The sequence below is a fragment of the Pocillopora damicornis genome, chromosome 9 (assembly GCF_964200805.1).
Source record: "Pocillopora damicornis chromosome 9, jaPocDami1.2, whole genome shotgun sequence".
Classification (NCBI taxonomy): domain Eukaryota; kingdom Metazoa; phylum Cnidaria; class Anthozoa; order Scleractinia; family Pocilloporidae; genus Pocillopora; species Pocillopora damicornis.
The window spans coordinates 22,583,215-22,601,691 of NC_142678.1; the positions used below are offsets into that span (position 1 = coordinate 22,583,215).

Here is an 18,477-nt window from a genome sequence, read left to right on the forward strand (position 1 = left end):
CACCGCTGACCACTCGTATTTGGGTCGTTTTTTCTATCCCCGCTCGTCGCCCGTGATGTAGTAACTCCCAGAGAACGCTCCCGGCGGCCATCTTGGTGATTCCCACTGTCGAGGCCTGGTAGCATGGAACGTACTCATGTAAACTCCATGAAATGTCTTTCAATTTACAATTTAATGATATAACACATTTTCTGCCTGACTGATAATTGTTGGAAGTATCACTAATGATACTCAAGCTGCTGCCAGTGGTCACTTGAGCTATGACGCCACCCGTATTTACTCGTCAGAAAAATTAGTTAGAAGTGGGGAGCCGGTTTTCTTTCTGTTCTTTGATTGGTTGAATCCGTTTAATGTTGATTTTACATACAAATTAATACGAAACAGTAACCCCAGGCTAATGCAAACACTTTTAATAAGAGCTGACACGAACTAAAGGGAAGTCGTTGCTCGTCCCTCTGAGAATTCAATCTTCGAGCAGTTCAAAGATTAACCAACGAAAGGAACCTTTTCGATATGGTACGTTTTTTTTTATTTACCTTTTTTTATGGGTGCTGGTTCGTCAGGATCACAATTTGCATTACATCAACAAAGCCTGAAAAGCGCAATAAATCAGTGGATTTCCTTAATTACCATTTTAAGTAGCAGACATCGTAGTAAAGGAAAATAGTTAAAAAAAATAGAATGTAACCTGTTCTAGGCGCTAAGTTTGAAGGACGAGCAAAAATGCCTGGAGCGAGATGCGAAGAAAATTATGTAAACTTAAAGGATAAATGGTATAACATACCTTTCGAAACAAATTAAAATGTGAGGCATACTCCACCCTTGATTACTACATTTGCTGTGGTATCGAAAGTACAATCCTATGCCAGTTCTTAGTGTTATTCTTGTTTCATTTTATTATTTCATTCCAGCGTGAGTGTATCTCAATTCATATCGGTCAGGCTGGATGTCAGATGGGGAATGCTTGCTGGGAGCTGTACTGCTTGGAGCACGGGATCCAGCCCGATGGACTGATGCCAAGTGATCAGACTATCGGGGGAGGAGACGATTCATTTAATTCGTTTTTCAGCGAAACTGGATCAGGAAAACACGTCCCAAGGGCAATATTTGTCGATCTGGAGCCTACTGTGGTTGGTGCGTCAAAATCATGGTTTTGAATTTTCCCTTCAGCGCTTCCTAACTAATTTTATTTCACTTTCTCTGCAACAGTCATCTGAAATCAAATATTAAATTTATATTTTCTCATTTAAAACGCAACTTGCGTTTTAAGTGAGAAAAAGTTCTGTAAGTAAAAAGCCTCCTACGATGACGACCACAGTCTGGTTTATGACAAAAAAGTGTTCTTTCAATTGCGAATCTTTCGTGAAATGTTAAGATTTCTGGCGCCCTCGAGATGGAAAGCCCCCCCAGGTTCTCTGTTATGAAATTTTATCTGAAGTCGTTCGGTAAATGTTTATGATTTCGTTTTCGTGCGATCAATTAACTAATTATTTTGATATTTGCGCGCTTTAATCGCAAGCTCTGACGGATATTAGATTCTGAATTTTAAAGCTGTTCACACGATCCTCCTACAACTGATATTCTTTCCTTTATTCAAATTTTTGCTGAGAAAGAAAGAAAGATCATATGACTTAGCCCAATTTACCATTAAAATATCATATCTATGGTAATCAGTGACAACTTGTGAGTTGTTACGTCAATTTAAAAGTCGCCACTTTGAGAACTCGCTAAATCGAGAAATATTCTAACGCACAATCTTTAACTACAAAAAGTTTCGGGCCAGATTTATTCTCGTGCATCTCATACCTTAAAATTCGTAAAAATCATACGAAATTACTCAGTGGTACATGTATAAAAAATGTCCTAATGGCGTGAGTTTCTCGGGAGACGGCACTTTCAATTAAGAATTTTTCACTCATAATTCAATAGGCAATTTCAGAGAGGCCTGAAGCTTCCTTTACAAAGAGAGTCTTAATACAAAGCCTTTGATGAAAAAATCGTTCTATCATGCTGATAAAACTAATTTTCACAAGAAAGGTTTTACGATTAGCCTTATTGCTAATTGCTTGATTAGCCTTGCGGAAAGTGAAGGTTATAAGTGCTCAGAAATGGTCTAGTCAACAGAAACAAAATGTCTCAGGATAACAAAAGCAAATCACTGTGAAAAAACCCTTGACGCAGACTGAAAGCTCTGGGACAAACCTTAGGGTAATGACTCGGTCTTAAGCTAAAAAAGCTAAAACAAGCCATCCGTGAAAAACACGTCTTCGACAGTTAATGTGCATGTATGTATAATTGAGAGTTTAAGTTGAAAAAATTCATTTTTGGTTGGTATTTATAACATATCAATTTGACATCAAGTGGCAAGTTGTCGCGCAAGTGAAAAATGACGACAGACATGTTGGCGGCCTTGTAAGTGTTCTTCAAGCTGAACGCTTTTAAAGATCCATAAAAGATGCACTATCGCTAACGTGGTTTGGCAGAACATAAAATTCAACACATTTTGCTTTCATTAATTTCATACTCGCTTCAGTTCCACTCATATGAAAATTACTGAGTACCTCATCTCTCCCTTTATACATCTCTATACCATTCGTCATCTGTTTACAACTCATCACCTCCTTTATATCCACTTTCGTACCTCATCCGCCATCCATGTTACTCTCATCTCTTCATTTTCCCATTATTCTGAGAATTTCCTTGGGAAAACTCCACTTCACGGCTCTAAAATACGCTGGGTGTCCTACTCATCACACTTTGACATGAATCCATATTTTTATTACACTAGGTAAACATAATTTAAGTATTGATAAATCTCTCCCTCTCTCCACGCTCTCCTTATTGAATCATCGCCGGATTTCTGTATGCCGTCTTGAAAAATTTAGCCTTTTGAAGGATGGCAATTTGCAATTCACGTAGATCTTCTCTAAAACTTAATCAGTCATCCTCATTCTTTTCAAGGTTATCCCTTTGATATTGTGAAAACTAATATGTTGTGGCTTTCTTCGGGTTTGAGTTAATTTTCTTGTAAAAGCAAACGCTTCGTGCTCTCTTGGCGTGTATAGCACCTTTCATTTACCACTACGTACATCTTTCTTCGATCCTTGTACAGATGAGATTCGTACGGGCACGTACCGTCAGCTTTTTAATCCTGAACAACTCTTCACTGGGAAAGAAGATGCCGCTAATAATTATGCACGCGGTCACTACACCGTTGGCAAACAGCATGTCGATCAAGTATTGGATAAAACCAGGGCATTGGTATATAATTATTTTTTAATGATATCTGATTTATTTTAGTGTGATGATTTCTGATTTTGTTTCAAAAAAACACGTTACTATGCCTTTTTTCGTTTATTTCATATTTTATAACAGTACCACGGCGAAAGGTCATTGGAGTGAAAATTTAATCAACTGAATTCGAATACATTTTGAGAACATAAAAAGAAATACTGGAAAGAATGAGAAAACAAAAGCTTAAATTGAAGTAGAACAACTCTTTTTCAAGTCAATAACAAATTTTTATAGCCAATCGTTTCCTATTGTATCACTTTTAATATTTAAACATTGACCATTTCTGCCACCGAAAATTATCCTTTTTTTTTCTTGATATTATTTTTTTTTCCACTTCTCTACATGGGTCTTCAGGCCGATCAGTGCTGTGGTCTACAAGGCTTTTTAGTCTTTCACTCCTTCGGGGGAGGCACAGGATCTGGTTTTACCTCCCTTCTAATGGAGCGCCTTTCTGTCGAGTACGGCAAGAAATCAAAACTACAATTTTGTATCTATCCAGCACCTCAAGTATCCACAGCCGTAGTCGAGCCTTATAACGCCATTCTCACCACCCACACCTCCCTTCAGCACACGGACTGCGCGTTTATGGTTGATAACGAGGCTATTTATGACATCTGTCGTAGGAACCTCGACATCGAGCGGCCAATGTATTCCAATCTGAATCGTCTGATTGGTCAGATAGTATCATCAATCACTGCCTCACTTCGTTTTGATGGCGCATTAAATGTGGATTTAAATGAATTTCAGGTTGGTATGGGTTTTCTACCTCGAGGAAGTGGTGAACAACATTTTGACGAATCGTAAGACAAATTTAAGGAAGTAAGCTTGAGATTATCGGCCGATAGTCCATTTTAAAGTAGCATGCTTCGTTACCAGCCTTTGAACAGAGTGAGGCGAAGGGTGACCTTGTTAAGATACAAACGTTGCTGCTTTTCAAATGTAAATTACTCTCAAATCATGCTGGCAAGATACTGGTCTCTCTCACGACAAAACCACCTTCAGCTTCACTCCAAATCAAAGGCTTGGCAATTAAGTAAACAACTGTAAAATGGCCTATTAACTAAGCACAAAATAAAATGCGCTTGTAGAAGCTATAACCAAAGAATGCAATTTATAATCAACCCAGGCTGGTGGGATGCGACAAAAGAGTCTTTTTTTCGGCTTTTGGTTTTTTTATCATCTTCCAAGTGGTATAAGTACGATCACCCAAAGGATATTTGTATGCGATTCGCATGGAGTGAATTGGTTCCGCCGGTCACAAACAATCGTAACACAGAAAATACGAAGTAAGACTGTATTTTGATAATTTTCAAAATCAGTATAGAGAACGATGGATGTCGGACGATTGAACTAAGTGCAAGAAATTTATCTGGTCACTCATCTGTATATACAGTCATTTATTTCTGCATTTATTTTTTATCACTTTCATTTTTATCCTTTCTTTCTAGACTAACTTAGTGCCATATCCTCGGATTCATTTTCCTCTCGCAACCTATGCTCCGGTTATTTCTTCAGAGAAGGCTTATCACGAGCAGTTAAGCGTTGCTGAAATTACAAGTGCCTGCTTTGAATCAGCCAATCAGATGGTGAAATGTGACCCTCGTCACGGCAAATACATGGCTTGCTGTTTGCTGTTTCGTGGCGATGTGGTCCCTAAAGATGTAAATGCGGCCATTGCTAGCATCAAGACGAAGCGCACGATTCAGTTTGTGGACTGGTGTCCCACGGGATTCAAGGTCAGAGAGATTCTTTACCTTTTGAGGAAATTACACTTGCTCTTGCCAATGTGCCGGTAACAAGATCACAACTAAAAACTTGCAACCTAAAATTATCCAAAATATTACACGATGATTAAATATAGGTAATGTTGCTTTACGCTCCTTGAAGCTCGGAGATGATGCTAGTTATTAAATGCATCATTGTTCCAGATCTCACCTGGAGCTCGTTTCTCGAAAGTCCTGATAACTTTACGGAGCGCAAATTACACAAATGTTTGCCTTGATAGTGAGGTCCAGATATGATCTGCTCCAATACGCATGCGCAATATGAATAAGGTTGCTCTTATAAGACGCCCACTTAGTCGGAGACTGACAGCAATTTCTTAGACAACTGTAATCTAATTTCAGTAAGATAGACGATCCTTGAATCTCAGAAATTTTTATACAGTTTCTTTTTAACTATGAAAAAGAAGGTTATTTTCTATACCATCAACGGTTTCTTTGTTTTGGTGAAAACAGGTTGGAATCAACTACCAGCCTCCCACAGTTGTTCCTGGCGGTGACTTAGCAAAGGTTCAACGCGCGGTATGTATGTTAAGTAGCACCACAGCCATTGCAGAGGCCTGGGCCCGTCTGGATCATAAGTTTGATCTGATGTACGCCAAGCGCGCATTTGTCCACTGGTATGTGGGTGAGGGTATGGAAGAAGGAGAGTTCTCTGAGGCTCGTGAAGATTTGGCTGCCTTAGAGAAGGATTATGAGGAAGTTAGCTTGGATACCACTTATGGATTGGAAGAAGATGAAGAAGAAGAGTTTTAATCATTAAATGAAAACTTGTATACTCTGTTGTCTAGAAAGAACTTTCATTTTTAATAAATTAATGTTTGCTTCCCTTTTCTACGCCGCAGAGTTCCGACAAGTATCATGGATGTCTGTTTTGGGAATAGCTCGTTTTCGTATTTTTTTTTTTCCATTGTATATAATTTGTCATTATTCTAACCTCTCGATCGGGTAACCGGTGGTGACACGGTGAAAATAGGAAATTCTTTGAACTGACCTTTTCAATCATGTTATATTATGTGAGATACGAGGAAAAAACGAAAAAGGGTAAAAAAGAAATGAGTGCAAGGCAAATACCGTACTGAACACACATCCAACTGTTCAAACTTTCCTAGCGTCCAGTTTCCGCGCGGTAACATATTAGTACATAGGTGCTGGAGCGATGTAACAGAATTATGCAGATCGGGATTGCGTTAAGTCATTGAAGTGTGGCTGTTTAGCTTTTTTATAAACTCTTGGACCCCTGAGAGTAACTTACATGTTATCTCTCTTAACAATGTCACACCTGAATCACACACTAAGGTCACGAGATAAAGGAAATGTTTACCAGTTAAAGAAGCTCTTGATTATTATACAAATTCTCTCTGTCAGCACCCTTGGAAATGTATAGAGAACATTGTCGAGAATATGCATTCTGATTTTCCGGTGTAAAGTGTTAAAGCGGCGGCGAAATTTAAATCGAGTATCTGATATGCGACGAGCAGTTTTAATTACAATTGGAAACGAATGAAGAGGAAAAATTGCAACAGGGCTTGCTTTTTTGTATGTACGCATGTAAGAAGTGATTTTACGTTGTTTGTGGAGAACAGTTAGGAACGGTACAAAGTTTCAGGAGGCACGTGCCGAACCATTATTCTGTCAATGAAATATTTTGTTTGCCTCGTGCTCTCTGCTTCAAGCGTTTTAGTTGGCTTGTAAAGCAAACATCTAACCCTCCTCTCCCCTCTCCTCAGTGAAGAGAGTGTTTCTCTGAGACAATATAATATTCTAGTAGGGTACTGTGACCTCGCCGACACTCTGTTCGACAGCTGGCAATTATGACTGAGGTGAATTAAGACGCTTAAGCCACCAAATGGATGTACTTACACAACCCTATTCAATTAGACGCTCTTAATCTTTGGCGACTTTCTGATGGATTGAAATGTTAATAGCGCATTTTTAGATCGCGTGATTAGGCTTAAATCCATTTACAGACACCGCATTTTTATCGTCGAAGTTGTCGATGTTAATTCCCGGTTTCAATTATTTTTGGACTCTGAACTCCTAAGAAATGGACTCAATATAGCTTCAGACGTGCATTGGTCCTTCTTGGTTATAACAAGGCGCCTGAATGGCCTCGTTCGATATTTCACCCCGATAAAATGAGTATGATCCCACCAAATACAATATAAAAAAGTTAAAATTAATTTCAAAAGTTCTGGAAATTTAGATTGAGCAACCCGAACACCAATAGTTGTTGAAAAGAATACATACTTCGTCAGACAAAAAGCAAAAGCATAAACAAGTTTACCTTTTAAATGTTTGTGATGATTTGGATTTTTCAATCACAAGTCGCAAAACATTTTTTTCAAATTTTCGCATTGATTAAGAGCTAATTAATGTGATCAATACTACATAACTCTTTTACATTTTCCTTGTTGAATATTCCGTAACTCTTTTAAACCCGTACTTGAGAGAAAATAAACCATCAAATCCGTTTAAAATCAGATTGCGTGACTGACAGCTCAATAGAATATTCATACGAACTAATACAGTTCCTCGATACTCTTCTCAGTTATTTTTTAACTCTCTGAGCATCTATAGCCCAAGATGGACCTAATTATGACCCTATCCCAGAAAAAGTTCAGTTAGCGTTGTTCATGAATGATTCCAATACTTAAATAATTGTGTTCAACCTCTTACCACTACTTCAAGTAGGCTTTTAGGCCGGAAAATCGATCACGTGATTTACACGCCCACGCGACTTGATAAACCATCTCTCAAGCCACATTTTACAACCCGCAAAATCTTGCAAACAATTGTGGGAAGTAATCTTGAACGCATACGAATTTAAATCCCTTTGGAAATGTTTTGAATCATCCTTTAAGCTTGTGCGTTTTGAACACATAAACTTAAACAGCCGCAATTTCGCATGTATTGGTTCAGTAAGCGCAATACGTAATACTGAGGGTCATTACATATATGGTGAGGTAAGAGTCCACTTAACAAACCAAAATCATTATCAAAGTCATAGTAACAATGGAACTGTGGCCAATATTTTGTTCATGACCATGTAGATCGAACAAAATCAAGCTCACTGCGGCTGCCTCGTGCATCGTGCGGCATCGTCAGTGATTTGGCAGTTGGTTGGGTCTAAGTCCATAGAGGTGAGTGAAACTTTATTTTTAAGAACTGGATCTGTTTCCCACTCAATAGGTTTTTGAAAAGAGACGTTTACCTACAAATTTTTTGTGGTTTGTAAAGTAATGGAACTGTTGATCGGGGGAGGTGGAAAACTATTTGTTCCAGCTCAGAAGCAAACACTTCAGCAGATATATGACGATATCCCTCCTCACGTGGGTGTCCTGTGAGTAAGAGCAGAATAAGCAATAAATGTTATGATAAAAAGATGCCACTTCCAAATTTATCTTTCATAGGTGCCAATGGTCATGGTTAAAACGAGATTATTAAATTCTTCGTTGTGTCGATCGACCAGTTTTTACGTCATGTTTTCTTTAACTTGGTATGTAAGCATATATCGCCGATCAAACAGGATATATGCATTTTAATGAATATATTGTTAGAAACCCAAGTTGGAGTACGTGTACGTCACATGATCCAATTTCCCTACCCTCTCCTCCCTAGAGATTTATTTATGCTTCATAGTCGTGTTTTGGTGCAATCTTTAAAGAAACCGGCTGGTCTCAAGATGTTGTGTTTTACCCATGTTTTTATTTTAGCGAGGGAGATTTAGCTGTGGAAATCGCTGTAGGAAGAGACTAAGTCGAGGGCTACGAAAATCCGATGGAGGAACAACCGGTGTCGTCCGAAACATCGAGCGATGCTCCTTCTTTGAGGTTCAATGTTAACCAAGTTAAGTTAGATCTTCCTGAAGAAATCGCGGACGAAGGAAGAGATCCGAGCCCAAGGATGACTTTTCCTGATTCGGAGACGCCAGACCGACCTCTCTCTTCTCTTGATGACGCCAATACAATCGGCTACGCGACTCACGATGCTGTTCCTATGACTGTGTTCTATCGAAATGACAACTCGCAATCGAATACAGCGAAGAAGTCGCGGCCAACACTGAAAGAATTGAGGAAAGGTTTCGAGGAAGACCACGAGCAACAGGTAATTTACATCTAGCCCATTTCCTGTGTTTTATTTCACCGCCAATCTAGCAATAATTTGTATTTTGCTGGAGCGGAAACTCTAGGAATTTTTTCCACCGACATGCACCATGCTTCGGTGCGGTTGGTGTGTTTAAATTACGAACGTTAAGTTTCTGTTTAGAAATGCATTTTCTATTTGTCGCGTTGTTTTCTTCAGGGCAGAAAAAAACTGATACAAGATACGGCCTACATTTGTTATAATTTTTTATTCGAATTTTGGAGTACTTGGATAACTTCCCAATTATAATTAGGGTGCTGAAATGAAGTTGTTCATACTCACTCATTCATGCGTTGTCAAGATCAATATCGTTGTGTGCGATATTTTTGTGGCTGCAGTGTAGCTATATCACTTTTATCGTTTATTCATGATATAGGATATTAAACATTCATCAACGGTTACGAAACTTGCTTCATTCAGCGTTTGAATTCTTTGGTTTCGTAAAATATTGCATCGAGAGACAGAAGATCGAAAGAAAAACATTTCTGATTGCGTCTTGAAGTCTGTATAAAAGCGTGTGAATTTTTTTGTTTTTTTTAAGTCGGGCGAGTGCTAAGAAGTCTTAATAGGTAATCTTTGAAATAATAAGAAGCGTGTTTATAAAACTGGTTCTCGATCTTTCTAGCGATAAAAATCTTCTCAGTAAGGGTCATATCTTTTGACAATTCTTTTATGCTATTTCTGTACATCTTCAATATTTGAACAAAAATTTGGAAATGATTGTATTATGGACATTGTTTGTATTGTATAGGCAATAAGTCCTTATTTGACCCTGATCATAAATGCTCTTCCACACAATGCAATTAAATTGATGTCAAACGTTTCCGCTTAAACAGAAAAAAATGAATTAATCAGCAGTCTACTGTATTCGAATACAACTCAGAAGAGAGAGACCAATTTTTCTGCTAACAACCACCGTAACTCTTTGTGTTAAAGAAATGCATGAGTGGGCAACAGTCATAATTGTGTTTATTAGACCTTTAGTGATAAATCAGAAGTGCTACCGATCTTTGATGTTATTGAGAATCAATTCATTTCTCTCCACAGTATTTACATCTGAAGAAAATACAGTCTCTTTTATTTATGATCTGTTTTCACTTGTTATGACTGTGTTGTCCTGCTTTTTAATGTGATATTATTACAAGCTTGATCCTCTTTCGGCACATATGCAGCCTTTCATTTGGTGTAATCTGTTTGACACTAATCCCTTTCAACTTGTTAAAGGCAAAGCTTAATCTCTTGTGAAAAAAAAGGAATAACACTTGTTCTGTCACTATTAAGTCTCTTACAAGGATTATTTGTGTAATGGCCAGTGCATAAATGAAGCTGACCAACAGTAATGCTTCCCCTCCCTTTAGATGGGATACTGGTCTATTGTTATTTACCTCCAGTCCCTCTTCCCTTCCCTCCCTCCCCCCCCCTCCTCTCCACACAACCCCCTTTCATTGTTTCATCAGAGTTTGTTGCATTCTGTTTTTACCTTTTAATCCTGCTGGGTAAAGAGTCGGGCATTGTGAGGTTTAAGTGTTTTGCTTATGACCCAGCACTATGAGGCTGATCAGGACCCAGACATGGATTTATTAGCACAACTACAGAGTGTTAGTAGGGCACTGAGTTACCCAATTTTTTTGCCCATGAGATACAAGTATACCTTAAGATTATAAAAAGTCTAATACCATGTACCAAGCATTGCCTTGAGCTGTTTGCACCTGTACATATACCTATATACTAAATACCAAAAAATTCCCATTAAAATGAAATAATTTGTTTCTTTTTCCTGATGCAAAACCGCTGCCTACACTGTACCTGAGCATAAAAGACCCTATCTTACTCAATACTTCTCGATGTGCAGGTCCTTTTGAATCCTAATTTCAGTTCTCTAGCCATTGTGTCAGTTAAATTTAATTATTTATCAGTTGTGACTTTATTTTTATGTTTGTTATCTAATTTGAGGTCATTCTTTGGCCATCTTTGTAGGACGAACCTCAAGGTGTGGATGATGTTGAAAATGGGGATGTTGGTAATAACGAAATAGCCATCCAAATCAAGAAAGACCAAAAGGTGAAGGTTGCCCCCAAGTTTGGATGGCTGAAAGGTGTCATGTTACGATGTCTTCTCAACATCTGGGGTGTTATGTTATACTTGCGACTCTCATGGGTGGCAGGTCAGGCTGGAATCGCTTGGTCAACTGTCATCATTGTGTTATCTGCCATAGTGACAATGTTAACCACCTTATCCATGTCGGCTGTGTGCACCAATGGTGAAGTGAAAGGAGGTGTGTTTAGTTACATGTACTTGAAACAGGAATGAATGAGTGCTGAATGGTACTTTGGAAAATCCTAGGTCTTTTTATCTGATCTCTAAATCTCACAGCGTTTGTGAAGAGTCTTGAAGTGTCATTTATTAGGTACTTTATTATAGAGTGTGTTTTATGATTTGATTGTTAGAGCATTTATATCCTGCCTTTGATCCACAAAAATAAATTAAACAATGATGGTGTTTGGCTGGTGAGATACTGATTACGGTATTTATTCACTTATAAGGCACACCATTTTTTATGAGAAAATATGCGTGTTTGATCAAAGTCTGCTCAAAACTTGGGGTGCATCTTATAAACTACCAATGAAAGAACTTTCTTAACTATGCTTTTTGCTCTCATAAACAGGTGGTGCATACTACTTGATATCACGCAGTCTTGGCCCAGAGTTTGGTGGCTCCATAGGATTGATCTTCTCTGTGGCAAATGCTGTAGCTGTTGCTTTGTATGTTGTTGGTTTTGCTGAAACCATTAAGGATATAATTAAAGAGAATGGCGGCGATGTGGAGTTGATTGGGGAACTTAACATCATTCGTATTGTTGGCATTGGCACAGTTATTCTGCTTCTGTGTGTCACTCTTGTCGGCTTAGAGTGGGTTGTGCGCACTCAGATGTTTCTCCTTTGCATCCTTCTTGTCTCAATCGTTGATGTCATAATTGGCGTTGTCATTGGGCCACAAAATGAAACATCTCGTGCAAAAGGATTTGTTGGATTGGACTTAAACCTGTTTAAGACAAACTTTGGGCCGGCATACCGTGAGGGTGAAAACTTCTTCTCTGTGTTTGCTGTGTTTTTCCCAGCAGCTACTGGTATCTTAGCTGGAGTTAACATCTCTGGTGATCTCAAAGATGCACAGAAAGCTATCCCCAAGGGAACGTTGTGGGCTATATTGATCAGCACAATTATTTATGTCCTTCTTGACTGGTTGGCTGCTGCATGTGTGTTACGAGATGCATCGGGCGTGGTGCTAGCAGTTGTAAACCAGACATTGAATGCTACAGATGCTCCTGGTCAGCATTGTTCAGCTGACTTCAGCTGTCCTTATGGATTAATGAATGATTTCCAGGTATGAAAAACAAGTATGAAGATGTGAAAATCAGTGTCTTTTGGGTGGTAACTGGCTCACACTGAGATGTTTGTACATGGATATTAAACCTCTGATTATAAAGTACTCTTTTTTGCAGGTGATGGAAAAGATTTCAGCTTGGGGACCAATAGTTACTGGGGGCATCTTTGCAGCAACTCTTTCTTCAGCACTGGCCAGCTTAGTTGGTGCACCAAAAACATTCCAAGCTCTTTGTAAGGACAACATCTTCCCTGGGATCCATTACTTTGGTGTAGGGGTGAGAAGATTATTTTGATACATGTATGTTGTAGAGTTTGGAATTGTGGGTCTAATTCTATTTCTCACATCTTAAGGGCTTTGTGGGTGGATACTGCAAATAGGTTTTTTTTTTTTTTCTTTTTTTTGCATTACATGAAGTAAATAGGAGTACTTTTAAACCTTTGATCCTTAGGAGTGATCAGCATTTTAGTTCTCCTCACAATATCACCCCTGAATCACACATTTAGATCAAGAGAATATAGGAAATGATCACTAACTAAAAAGGTCTTGATTGTTAAACAAATTCTCCTTGTAAGCAGCTTAGGAAATGTTTAGAGAACAGTTTGAAGAATATGCATACTGATGTTACAGTGCAAAGGGTTAATCCTCCTGAAAGGAATCAGATCCCGTGTCCAAAAACAAAACCAATGTAACCACAACAGCCAATCGGGGCAAAGTTCAATACTTGTCTCCCAAGGGACTGGTGAGAAATGAAATTTAAAATGTACAAACTGTCCAAGCTGTGAAAAAATTTGGGTGACCTATTGGAAATTGGTTGATTTGTTGTTTTGAATCTGATTGTTGAAGAAAGAAAAATAAATGGAGGATGGCACAAGTTTCTGGACCAATCACAGAACGTAGTAAAGAATAACAAACAATCTGTGATTGTGATTATACTTTAAATTTCCTCTCAACAGGTTGGGCCTGGAGACGAGCCTCGTAGAGGATATATCTTCACATTCCTTATTGCCGGTGCCTTTATTGCAATTGGAGAATTGAATGTCATTGCTCCAGTTATCTCCAACTTCTTTCTCATGTCCTATGCACTAATCAATTATGCAGTGTTTGCAGCATCGCTTGGCAAGTCCCCTGGATGGAGACCATCTTTTAAGTACTATAACATGTGGGTGTCCTTGGTAGGGGCTATGGTGTGTATAGTGATCATGTTCCTCATCAATTGGTGGGCCGCTCTGGTGACCATTGTTATCATTATTGCCTTGTACAAATATGTGGATTACAAAAAACCCGAGGTTGGTAGAAGTCCTTTTATGATTGATTAATTAATAATAATTGTGATACATAAGGCTCATGTGAAGAAAGAGTTATTCCGTGAAACTTTGGAACTGTCGCAAACATTAACTACTAAATACTAAAACCAGAAACGTCCCTTGGCGAAGAGGAAAGATTCTGTGGAATACAAAGATTACAAGAGCGAAAGGAAATTATTTTTTCAGCATAGAAAAATAGTCTTTAAAAAAGACATTTCGAGTGCCGTCGTTCAAAACTGCAATATTAATTTTCAAATCCTTTTCAGGTCAACTGGGGTTCGTCTGCGCAGGCATATACTTACACCCGGGCACTACGTTTCACTTACCGTCTCAACACTGTTGAAGATCACGTGAAGAACTTTCGTCCCCAGTGCCTGGTTTTGACCGGTTCTCCCTCGTCCCGTCCAGATCTGGTTCACCTGGTGTCGCATATCACACGTAACAGAGGCTTAATGGTTTGTGGTCAAGTTAAACTCGGCCCGTTTGGTTCTGTCTCCGGCTACGAAGATGCGTGGTTGAAACAGTCCAAAATAAGAGCGTTCCATACTATATGTACAGGTAAACTGACTTGAAATTCAGCGTAGATTACATTCCGATCGAGTGTTGCAAAACCATAGTAACCAGCGAGACCAACCATAACAAAAGAAAATATGAGAAGGTGCTGACGATAATAAGCCTTGAGTTTGTTTCAGTTTTACGGTATATTTATTATAAATGACTGTGGATAGAACATCTTAGTATAATAATTACGCAAATGCCGTAAAGGTGTGATCTTAACCTGGAGGTGAGCAGGCCATCAAAGCCTGCGCTTCAGTGCGAGCGTTTCTTTGCCCGTAAGAAAGCTTGAGGGCTTGAGTAACCCCTAGCTAGTGAAAGGTCGGCAAGGGATCTGGCGCTGATAATGATTATAAGTTCCAGATCCCTTGCAGACCTCTCTCCGGCTCGCTTTGCTCAAGGCCTTAACCCTGTAACCCCTGAGGGTGACCAGCATCTAATTTCTCCAAATTACACATTAGGGTCACTAGAATAAAGGGAAATGATCACCAACCAAGGAAGCTCTTTATTTCTAAACAAATTCTCCTCGCCAGCACCCTAGGAAACATGTGGGGAACAGTATGGAGAATATTCATACTGATGTTAGGTTGTAAAGGATTAAACACACTTGCAGGCGAAGAAACGCTTGTACTCATGCCCTCATTCTGAGGGCGTGGGTAGTGCGATCCCTAAGTATTTATTGAAATTACTGATTATGAGGCGAGAATTTCACATTACTGATCAAAACTGCTTTTTGAGTTTGAAGGTTCCTTGCAGATACCTGTAATTTTTAATCTTAAAATATTCATATCCAATCTTTCTCTAGCACCCAGTTTCCGAGAAGGCGTCCGCGTCATGTTACAAACTGTAGGCCTGGGAAAGATGAAACCCAACACGGTGATCCTCGGTTTCAAGCGAGACTGGAAAAAACTATGCAAAACAGAGCAGGGAAGGGAAGAAGTGAAAGAATACGTCAATGTCGTGCACGATGCTTTTGAGCTGAACTTCGCCGTATCGATCCTACGTTTCAGAGGCGAGCTCGACTTGAAAGAGTTGGCTACCCACGCGGAGGAAGATTGGCTTGCTGAAGAAGAAGTAGGAGACATTCTACCTGAACTGCATGTAAGTGACACGCTCGAAGCACCTGCTGAAAAGCCCAGCTCGCCAGAGAAGGAAGATCCCGCCAAGAAAGCCGAAGAAGAGAGTTCATATGTCGTTAACAAAGGAAAGTTTAAAGTGACCGTTAGCAAAACGATGAGCGAAGTAGATAATGAGCCGGATGATAAAGTCGACGAGACGACCAAACTGACTGACCCTGTGGAGCCAGCCAAACCGGAAGAAATAACGCAGGAAGTTGCTTTTAAAGAGAAGCCTAAGGGGACCATTGATGTGTGGTGGCTCTTCGATGATGGTGGGTTGACAATTCTTATACCTTACCTGCTCTCAATTCATCGTTATTGGAAAGACTGCAAGCTGAGGATCTTCACGCCTGCCTCTACGCATGCGCTCAAGAGCAACGAGCTCAGAATGGCGACCTTGCTAAAGCGATTTCGAATCGACTTCACCAGCGTCGTGGAGGTAGAGGGTATGAACGCGCAGCCTTCCACCTTGAGTATCCAAAATTTCATGAAATTACCTGTGAAGGAAGAATTTCCAGACGTAACAGCTCTGGAGAAAGACCGTAAAACTATGCGCAACATTCGCCTCGGGGAATTGATCCGTTTGCACTCCAAAGACGCCAAATTGATTGTTCTCACTTTGCCGGTCCCTAAAATAGAGATGACGTCACCTCTCTTATACATGAGTTGGCTCGAAGTGTTGTCAGCGGCTTCACCCCCAGTGTTGATGGTCCGAGGAAACCAACAGAATGTGTTGACCTTTTACAGTTAGTTTATGCCTTTAGTTTACAGTAGTAAGATGTTTGTCTAAAAACTAGAAAGTTAGCTTCTATGGGGGGATGTACATTAGACCCTCGTTATTGTAATTGCCCAAACGAGAGCGAACTACCTTTTGAAATTTTTCCCAACTTCCTCATTTTCTATTTTGAAAATGCAGCAAGACTCTTGTACGTTTTACAATGAAGCGTCTTATCGAGGCAAGGGAACTGTGCACAACTTCTGAGTAGGAATTCTCCTTCCGTTTTTTTAAGGAAGGTACTTAAGTAGATAGCACAATTTACAAAGAGCTGACACTATGATTTTATAGAGATCGGTGAAAAAATAGTTAAAGTTGAATTTTTCATCCATTTGCTAAGAGTGATCTGAGACTCATTAAGTACATAACCATACAGCACAGTTTAAAATGAATATTGGAAAATGACGTTCTGCGGGGCAGAACTGAACTCACCTAGCTATGAAGTAATTGTATTTTGCCAATTTGAAACGATTAATATTATCATCAAGTGGAAATAATTTTACTGTGCCTTACGCACATGGAGAACTTTGAAAGTAATTTTTGTGAAACTGGTACGATATTACCAGTTTATCGGAGTTTTTCTTCAAGTCTTTGGATACGATTTTATACTGCATTTTAGGAAAAATCACTACCACCACCGAATTGTTTTGAATTTCGAATGAAAATCGTGCGGATTATCTGGAATTTGATATTTTTTAATATTTATTACCGCAAGTGGCATTTAAAAGATTGCGAAAGAATACGAGAATAATGGTCTGAATAATTGTTTAATTACTTCTAAATCGATTTCAGGTATATACTTTTAAAAAGGCAATGTCGATTTTTGGTAAAGATGGGTAATCTTTAAACTACCAAATCGCGAGGTGATTTGTTATTTAAGGGAAACAAAAATTTGTGAGCATTTAACGTGCACAGAAGGGGGATTATATGCAAATTATTTAAGTCAGGCAGGGTAAGAGTTATCAAAATTTTTTCGTTTGTTTTTCACGTTGAAGCGCGACTTTTCCAAAGCCGAGTTAGTCAAGGACTCCTTAGTTTTTGGAATTGAAATGTTTTAGTTTCTCCTGATTGACCGAAAACCTGGTAAACAGAAAAAGAATTGTCAACGTTTTGTCTCAACTGTTGTGTTGAGGTTGCTGCAGTAAATTCGTTGCTGGGTAAACCCTGTTGATAGAAATTTGGAGCGATTCAGACCAGAATGTTACGTCATATTTTGAATTGTCTATTTTTTTTTGGGGGGGGGGGAGGGTCCTAGTAAATTGCCGTTGATTGGAACGAAAGATTTAAGCAACGACATTTGAGGGTAGACCAACACCAAAATGATGAGAGTAAACCAAACTAGAGCATTGTAGGTGAAAGATGAAAATCAACAAGGATCACAAATGATGAAGTTATGCTCTTAAGGATTAATAATGCACCTGCCGTGAATTAGCCTTTGTAAACTTTGAGATGATTATCACGGTGGTAATTCTAGTTCACTTTATTGAATTTTCATAACAAATTTTGTAATTTTTTTTTCCAGTTTTTCCTGAATATTCGAGGTTAACGTTTATACACGAATAAATGTGTTCAGTTTGGTAAAGAACTTTCACCTTTAAAACGAGTGTTTATTCTGCCTTCTATTACTAACAACAGCCTCGTTCTATCGATTAGTCAGACCTTACCCTATGTCCTGCGGGCACGCCCTCATTATTAATAGCGCTGCAGGACGCTCGTTTCCCCGACGAAAGATTTTAAAGCCACACCCCTTTCCGGATCCCTCCTCCCCCGGTTCACGTTTTGCAAGGCTAAATACTTTCCCGCAGCGAAAAACGCTCGTGCAGAAGCGATGATGGTAAGGGTCTACTCGCAAGGTATTATCCTTGGAATTATTCCACTTTTCATCGCCTGAGGAACTCATAATTGTAACGATTGAAAGAAAAAAACGTAAAAGCCCAGATGCCAATCTGACAAGCAAAATTTTATCAAAGGTATCTAGAGAAAAAAAATTCCTGTTTGGTTTCTTTCATTCCAAAAACTTGGTAGGGGAAATAATGTGACAAATATAAATTGCATTATCGTCAGAGGTAGCATATGAATTTAATTGTTCTCAGACTGCTCGGCAATACCAAAACAAA

At 39.1% G+C, this 18,477-nt stretch overlaps 2 protein-coding genes across 3 annotated transcripts; both read left to right on the forward strand.

Moving 5' to 3' along the window:
* The first annotated feature begins 201 nt into the window (after window positions 1-201).
* On the forward strand, window positions 202-5,893 carry LOC113670165 (tubulin alpha-1A chain). The gene is made up of 6 exons (XM_027186261.2): window positions 202-516; window positions 912-1,134; window positions 3,113-3,261; window positions 3,649-4,041; window positions 4,743-5,030; window positions 5,532-5,893. The coding sequence occupies exons 1-6, from the start codon at window positions 514-516 to the stop codon at window positions 5,829-5,831; spliced, it is 1,356 nt and encodes a 451-aa protein (XP_027042062.2). The 5' UTR covers window positions 202-513; the 3' UTR covers window positions 5,832-5,893.
* Window positions 5,894-7,803: 1,910 nt separating this feature from the next.
* On the forward strand, window positions 7,804-17,960 carry LOC113670163 (solute carrier family 12 member 2). Of its 2 annotated transcripts, XM_089182836.1 has the most exons (9): window positions 7,804-8,041; window positions 8,129-8,218; window positions 8,792-9,182; window positions 11,199-11,496; window positions 11,887-12,605; window positions 12,724-12,882; window positions 13,562-13,894; window positions 14,179-14,470; window positions 15,273-17,960. In XM_089182836.1, the coding sequence occupies exons 3-9, from the start codon at window positions 8,856-8,858 to the stop codon at window positions 16,334-16,336; spliced, it is 3,192 nt and encodes a 1,063-aa protein (XP_089038962.1). In that variant the 5' UTR covers window positions 7,804-8,041; window positions 8,129-8,218; window positions 8,792-8,855; the 3' UTR covers window positions 16,337-17,960. The 2 variants fall into 2 exon arrangements, with proteins under 2 accessions (XP_089038962.1, XP_027042060.2); XM_027186259.2 differs by lacking the exon at window positions 7,804-8,041 and having other exon boundaries at window positions 8,110-8,218.
* Window positions 17,961-18,477: the final 517 nt, after the last annotated feature.